The 8,444-nt window shown below is 43.7% G+C and overlaps 1 protein-coding gene across 1 annotated transcript in view; it reads left to right on the forward strand.

Moving 5' to 3' along the window:
* Positions 1-7,358, forward strand: part of T265_07962 (hypothetical protein) — a gene marked incomplete at both ends in the record, with an annotated part of 15,800 nt that extends 8,442 nt beyond the window's left edge. The window contains 3 exons of the mRNA XM_009173633.1: positions 226-389; positions 2,770-2,986; positions 6,508-7,358. Coding sequence (XP_009171897.1) covers positions 226-389; positions 2,770-2,986; positions 6,508-6,658 — 532 coding nt within the window. The remainder of the gene's footprint in view (positions 1-225; positions 390-2,769; positions 2,987-6,507) is intronic.
* Between the last annotated feature and the right edge of the window lie 1,086 nt (positions 7,359-8,444).

The raw sequence follows: 8,444 nt of genomic DNA on the forward strand, positions 1-8,444 counted from the left end.
TTTGGGGAATGCCGACGACCAGTCAGAATAAACGGGCAAAAGGTGTTTTTATCTTACGCCAAGTTCCAGTTTGGCAAGGATTTCGAGCTGAGTTAAACGACCTCTCATCATTTGACGGTTTTCCATATTTCTTTTGAGATCTCTAGGAAATGTATATACCGGCTATGCTGTTGCCATTCATCGTTTATTTCAACCTAACACCTTTCGTGTCCTATTACTGTTTAGGTTTGTTCACCCCTTCTCAACACCACTTCTGGTTCAAAGTCTGGTGATGATCGCTACAATGCTGGTAATGATGCACCTCGCAGCCAATGTGCTTGCATCCTATGATCGGGAACATCTTTCTGTTCATAAAGAACTCCCTGTTGGTGTGAATCCAACTATTTGGAGTAAGTCATCTCGTTCAGCTGAACGATGTTGCTTCTTTTCTCTATCATTTTCGCGTTGTAACACACATTCAACTTGTTGGTGATGTAGGGCGAATGTTGGTAATTCAACAACTTCTTCGCCTCATAATCTCTGCCGTCACTTGATTCCGATCCGTGTGACAATGGGCTATTTTACTACAAGTTCAAACACTCGATCCACAAGTAATTCAACACTTCGCCTCATAATCTCTGCCGTCACTTGATTCCGATCCGTGTGACAATGGGCTATTTTACTACAAGTTCAAACACTCGATCCACAAGGCCACTATTTCGCAGCTACCGGGCGTGCAGGGAGGTAACTAACTGCGCGAGCTTCGCGTTTGTTCAGCTTTCTACCAGGCGAGTGCTTGCCAACCTGGTTTGTCCCCTCTTCCACCACAATGTAAACAGCCATTCCTGTGTTTAATTCCAAACAATATCACATCCCATAAGTATTAGGTAAAAGTAACGTAGGTCGTTTTCGTCATCTCAGTAAAGTTACTAAGAAATAGAGAACAATCCGTAAGACTCAGATAGAACAATTGGATTGCAATCCGATTACCAAGTTTGACAAACAAAATAACAGTCAATTTTCTTTCAATTATTTTGAAATCGCTGGGTCGTTTAAACAAACACTTTGTAGCATCCGTTGGAAGTCAGTAGCTACGTGGCAGAACTGACAATACTAAGCGTACCATCGTGGTGAACAGTGAGAACCAGGAATTGTGGGCATAACGGTGTATACCACTGATTAAGCGTGCAAGTAGTCTATGCACTCATGTCCAAACTCCACCCCGCGTCCGATGGAAGTTGGAGGTTACTAGGGAGATTATGGAACCACTTTGCGGTGTTCGTTCGCTGTTGTTTAATAGTCAGTTAACGTCCAAAAAAGTTCAACAGGACGCGTGAGAATGTTCACTTTTCAAGACATCTGTGCAGGTGAGATGTGTGCCTTTGTATCCAATGGCTTGTAACTGATTAGTTCGTATTTGCTAATGAACAGCATCGCAGCGAAGGAATTTCCTTTCATAGGCAACATGTCAGAAGTGCTGTAAGCGTGAAAGAGTTTACACCGAGCTTAAATATACAAACAGGTCTATGGTATTAAACGTACCCGATTGTACATGACCTGGTCACCCTCATCTATATTGTTCAGCTAAGCACATACGTCCCTGTCTGCCTCAACTGAATTGCTAACCTACCCAATCAGCAGTTACTCAAAATACTGTGCAAAATGGTGGATTCACTTCCCGCATTGTCAAAACAATTTACCTCTGGTGAACACTGATAAAGGTGAACTTCGAGCCTACTATTTCCTCTTTGGGAGTGAATCAACTGTAATAATCGCATCAGGACAGGAGAAGGGCTGTTACAGCAATGTTTCCATTTAAGTCATAGGTTTGTCTTCATTTTATTCAAGTCAGTGTCCTGGACTGAGAGCTACACCTTCCACTTACGCCGTCCAGTCTTCGACTGAATTATGAGCTTTGTGTTACACGTTTGTTTATTGTTTCTAATGAGAAGACCCACGTGCCATTTTTTGCATTCTGAAGTGGAATGATTCAATGTCAATGAGCTGGTTAGACGGTTGGCTGCCTTATATTTGTTCTCCCATCCCTAATGGGTCCACAGTTGTAGCTCAAACTATTGTACGTGCATAACTGGTGCTCTTTGGAGCCCGGATGATGAATATTTTTTGGCCCACTTGAAACAATTCGGCCAGTGGAGTGACGCTTGCTGGGGTGAGACTATTTTTACTGCCAACTACTCTTGTCTTCATAAGTACGCCGTTGCATTCTAGCCTTCTTACGATTCTCCCTCTCCCTCGGTTATCAAAAAGCTCAGAACGCAGCACACTCTGTCCTCAGAATTCATGTCTTTTGAAGTCAAAGAAGATGCTAACTTAATATCGCAGTTTCCTTAGACTGTTGAGTGCGAAATTAAATGCGATTGTTGTCCACCGATAGCATGAGGTACGTGAAACCCTGGAAGTACGGTAAGTTCTCTAGAAACAGTTTCATGAGTTATGACGCTGGTTGGTTTGTCTGAAAACCGTTCCGTCTTCCTCCTTTTTGAAGTTGCCAACGCTATCTTCTGCCAAGTTGAACTCGGTCCGTCCAAGCACTTTGATTTTTGAAACTATCCATAATCTTTCTCACGGACAATGATTATGGGAGAGGTTCGATGGTCCCATCGGATGAACTTATTTGTAGCAAAGTGTCTGTAGTGTTCCTGTAATGCTGTTATCTGGTTTACCACAAGCACTACGTTCCTCGATTGGACTCGAGTGGGTTAATTGTTTGTTATCTAAATCCAGTCCACTTTTTTATTGTTTCACTGACTTTTTCCCACCTATCTGCAGGTTCTCCTGTAACTTGTTTCTGGAAATGGACCGACTTCACAAGCTACGCACTGTTCACCGCACTCTTCATGGCTGTCGCTTCGGGGACAACATACCTACTCTCCAGTAGTCCCGTGTTCGTACAATTGCTAGGGTTCGTAGCGTTGTTTATCGAAGCCCTGCTTGGTCTGCCTCAGTTGCTCAAAAACTATCGAAACAAGTCCACGAAGGGGATGAGGTGAGACTACTCCCTTTGTGAACTTGTCCTCTGCGAACAGAACGTATAAGCATCCCTGTTTTGCATGTTCTGACGCCCCTGTATCAATAAGCTACTATCGGTTTTTCACTAGGGATAGCACAAAAAGTGTTGATATTTTGCTGTCTTCAGTCGCACCACTAATTATTCTCTAGAAGACGGATTTACTGAATCAAGTCTTATTCTTGGGCCAAATATCAGTGGTGTGAGAAGCACTTCCCTTTTCTGGGAAATCGCACGCTGTCGTTTGGTCAGCTGGAGCCAGTCACTATGACCATGTTTGGGCTGGTGTTTTGAGCAGCCAACCCAATGACCAATAGGAAAACTTTCTATGTTTTTCTCTCAGCTTCCATATACATCTATATATAATATATATATATAAAGAATGTAGCGGTCAGCTCATATCATTTAGGAACAGTTTACTGGCCTCAGAGGCTTTCTCACTGTATTAATGAAAAATGTCTAGTCCAGTAACTGAACGAGCAATATTCTCTTGATAGTAGGCTATGTAGTTACAGCGAACTGCCGGTAAGACCATAGCCACTCTTTCAGTGCCTAGCTGCCATGCAATCGGGAAAATGCACGAGACTCAGTCTATCAGGCCCTCACACGTGACTGAGAGTAGTTAGGCAGTAAAGATTTTGGACTCTTTAGTAATGAGCTCCTTCTTTAACCCTACTGAGGCAGGAACGCAGGTCTATTGAATCAGTTTCCAGCTGATGTTTCTACGGTGGGGTTCATGCTGAAGAAGCGGTTTTGACTGTCAGGCTATCCTTCACCGACCAGTAAAAGATAATCGTTCAGCTGTAGCACCATTTCGGTGCCTAGCTGCTATTTCACCCGAAAGGAACACGAGGGCTGGAATACTGCCAGGTTGTCCAAGCCTAGACAGGGAAAGTCGGGTTCGAACCACAGACCCACCGGTCAGTAAATTCGCACTCTGATTACCGAGCCACATCGCTCCCGACAAGTAACAAAAACAAAGCCACAAAACGATGCCACTGGAATATATGGAGAACCGTGCACACAATCAAGCAATTCAGGGCTAGGAAACTCAGTACAAGCAGTGGAACTTGAAACAGAGAGCCTTCGATACCCTGGGAAGCACATCCGTCCCAGTCGGACTCCATTCTCATCGTTGTTGGACAACCGAGTCGAATGCAACGGACGAAAATAAATAAACAAAGAGATAGATATCGCAGTCAACTGTCCGTAAGCTGTTCACGTCGCGTACCTCAACATGGCTTCTGTTGCATCCTGGGAATAGTGTTATATAAACCTATTCATGTGGTTCATTCGTTTCATTTTGTAGCATTGTGCTGTCCACAGTTAACTTCGTCGCTTGCTTTATGATAGGATTACATATATGTGTAGTATTACATCCGGGGAACCAATTGGCGTAGTGAATTGGCCCTGAATACTTTATTTCCATTGGTTGTCTCACTGGTAACAAGTGCGCTCAGGCTGATATGGAGATGTAAGCACTGGGCCGCCTCGAAAGGACATTTCTAGCCCACTAAAAGAACCGATATGGACAACGAGAAGTACGTTTATTGCCTACCTGAACCAAAGAGGCACTGCCCGAACGAATCCTAGCCTATGGCCGGACTCCAGTCGCTAGCAAGCATACTTCCTCAAGATGACTATCCGGGCAGATTCATTTCAAAATATTTGGTGACTACACCTGAAACAACCTTACTGGTCGTGCCATGAATTATACCGGTTATCGTCAGCCTTCCTTTCGGATGGGGATCTGGCTGCACTCCGTCTGAGCCGGCGTCCTCATCGTGCGTTGTGGCAGACGTATCCGGTTTCTTCATTCGAAGTGTGGTTCACAACCACAACTGATGATCTTGCATCTCGAAAATAGGTTGACCAATTCACTCCCAAAGCACGCTAGTCTAATCCTTCACCCGTTGTAACCAGAATCTGTTGTGTATTACACAGAAATTATACGGGGGAATAAAGGAGCGTGACTCATTCTTGTTAACGACCAGTTTGAAGCCCACGGTAACTGCAATGGTAGCTCACTTGGATCTTGGAGGTCGTGTGATTACCTGTGACACCGTATCTACTCTATTCCATCTAGGACCTGTCTGCCCACTGAGATCCATTCAATATCAGTGTACGACCACAGCTGGTACAACCAGGATTTGTGGCAACCCAGTTCTAGGCGTTCGCAAAGCGATCGTGTGTAGATTGAAACTCCTATGACCCGATCACGTGACAGCTGGCCACAGCCTAGTTGGCCGTGATGTAAGCCATTTACACGGTTTCGCCCACTTACTCTACTTTATCTCGATTTGGTCTGTGTATGTCTCGATTTGTTGTGACCAAAAGAAGATATGGCGAGAACGCTGATATTCATTAATATGTGTCCTGGAATGCTCAGGATAACTCTTAAGGAGTGTGAACAAATGGACAGCAGAATGTGGATCAGTAAAGGGCGGCGCGATATGTGATGAGTCTCACTTCATTAACTCTACTTCTACTGTCTAGCACAACAGACGAATTAGCGAATTGGGAAAACAATGAAGTCATCGTCGAACTTTGAGGTATATTTTGCTGAGTTCACTTTCTCTAGAGAGGACACAAAGCCTCCGATCATTCCAGTTTCAGTTCTACAACATCCATTACTGCCGCATCCGGTCTATCTGAATCCCTTCAGGTTTCTCCTAAGACTGTTTGGTAGGAATTCCAGTGTTGGGTTTCACTTGTAATCATTTGTAAAAGCTTGTCGGGACATTGTTGGGCCTTTTTAAAGACGAAGAATTAATGAAATGCTTTCACCCGAAAAAGAATGAGGAATCTATGGCCGCTAATTTTACACTGTTACCATGTCTTGGTTCGTGAGACTACCACACTCGATATTTCAGTGTTTTGTCAAGTTTCAATCACGCTGTGATGTTATGCGGCTTGTGTTGGTCGAATATCTTTTCTACTTGTAATCAGCGAGCATGAAACTATGCATACAGCCCAGCGATCTTTGTCGTAAATGGAAACGACTTTTGTCACCCTGGTGGCTCGCAAAATGTTTCGTGTAACTGTGCTTTTCGGAATCTGAGCGCATCATTGTTGACAAAAATGAGTTGAGTCTGTGGCTTAGGTTCTTCGTGACGATTGGCCGAATGAAAAACTGATTACTGGGTAACCAATCTGTCTAAGTCAACAACAGATTGGAGGTCACAACGGGAATCAAGCTCACCGGATGCGCACAAGTTTTGTCGGCGAGTGCGTTGTCTCCGGGCCAACATTATGCAAACGTTAGTCCAAGTCCACCCGAAGATCCCCAAAATGGGTTTAAAAAGTCGTACGTGGTTGTTGCTTTCGAGATCTAACCACTCTATCTATGGCACCTATCAACATTGAATAAATATAAAAGGTTTCACACGCTGATTCGCACCAAGGGATACCCACTTTGTTACTTTCGTGTAGCCCTTTCACTGGTAACTCTGTTTAGTCCTCAATTGGTTCTCCGCTGTCTCTTTCGTCCTCACGATTAGCCTCATGATGGTGGCCCTCTGGACAGTTGGAGATGTGGGCAAAAGCGTCTTTTTCATGCTGGAAGGTGCTCCGTTCGTTTTCCCGCTGTGTGGTTGGTTCCAAGTCACGTTGGACTGTTTTATTTTCGGACAGTATGTCTACTACAATTAGACACCTTGCCTGGTCAGACGCATGAACGAAGATCAACTTATATGGAAGTACGTAGAATGTGCTTCAACGTCGTGGCTAGCATTGTATATGAAGACATCCGAATAGCTGGCATCTGTCTTTGAATAAGCTGTTGTAGCATTGGCCTTTTGGACTTATTTTGTGCACCGATACAATCCTCCATGACCCTTATTTTGATCGCGTTGTCAACGATCTTTCGCACCCACTTGTCACTTTTCAACCGCATATCAGCAATTTCCTTCCAGCAGAGCGTTTTGAATTTCAGTTGCCCACCCACTCAACGAAGTCGCACAAACTCAGCATCCGAACTATTGAGTGACTGTTCATCGATGTTATATCTTGTGCCCTATTGTAAACAGCTGTTTTCGTCTCGGAACTTATATTGTTCCGGAAAATCGTCTTCAAATTGACATTTTTGACAATTCTTAATACTGTACTTTCGAATTTTGATAGAATTATAGTGTTGCATGCTTCCAAGTCGTTATTCACTCCCTTATTGTTATTTTCACTAATTGTGGATTATTTATTTTTTTCCGTGTGATTTTTTCCGCCATAATTCACTTGTGGTTGGTGCGCCTTGGAGCATAATTTCGCTTTCGTCTTGTTTTTCACAACCTTGTGTTTCCGAGTCCAATTTTTGTTTGAAAGAAATCAGTTTTTCTTGACTTGCACTTCAATTCATGCCTTATATGCTTCGTATTTGACAGGAGGAGTCTAAGTTTTGCTTCTCTGAGTGTGTGCGGCCACACACAAGGCCTCGGTCGTTATTGTTTAATAAACAAAACCGCTGTTTCTCCCCCGGATATATCATTTTTAGACTGCCTAAAACATACATGCGCATACGCTGGAAGACCTATAAGGTATACTGATAAGGTTTGCACACAGCTTCAACAGACCCCTTGATATCGTGGACGAACTAACTGAAGGAATTGTGGGTGTCATGGAATCTGAGGGCGAGAAATGCTTCTGTGCAGTTTGATGAGAATAATGCAAAACTGCTATTTTGGTGATAAATCACACGTCTTGCAACGTGCCGATTTCTCCATCTGTACATTTCTGCGTCCCTATCAAGTGTTTTAAGGTCCTTCGGGAGCAGAAGCGCAAAATATCATGGGAAGCGACTTGAACTGTGATGCAGGCTACAAACCACTCCTCCTGTAGGACTTCGATAACTCAGGATGGTGATGATTTCGAGCAACTGAATTTTGGGAGGACACACGATCGACTTGTTTTTCGCCATACAATCGTATCAGAGGCTGAGCCATCACGGGGCTTGTTGAGCTGTCCTTCGTCCTATCATATTCTGTCTCAACTGATGTTCCTAGGTTGAGTAATGGATTTTTTGGCTTATGTAGCACATGTTTACCATTTCGAATCATGGTAGACAGTTATTAGAACCGAAGCACAAGTGGCACTTTCTGGTTTCGCGAAGCGGTTCTGAATTTCGCTCTATCGGATCAACAGCATGTCCATATTTCTTATGGGACAAGTCCACAGAGGATTCGAAACGTGTCTGTCATTACATATGGCTCATGCAGAGGTTTCAGTGAATCTGGCAAGTGCATTAATCTTTCCAAGGAGGTCAGATTATAATTTCACCCAATACCGATCCATTGCTTTTGATTGGGGATGTATTCGGCAAGTATTTGCTCATCAGAAAAAACAGACAAAACTGGTTTGTTACTTTGGTGAAAACTCTTCCGCAGCCTACTGCAAGTTCGCCTTTCCAGAGGCTGGAGAATCCCATAGATGGGTTCAATCTGGTCTC

This window comes from Opisthorchis viverrini (genome assembly GCF_000715545.1).
Source record: "Opisthorchis viverrini unplaced genomic scaffold opera_v5_196, whole genome shotgun sequence".
NCBI lineage: Eukaryota > Metazoa > Platyhelminthes > Trematoda > Opisthorchiida > Opisthorchiidae > Opisthorchis > Opisthorchis viverrini.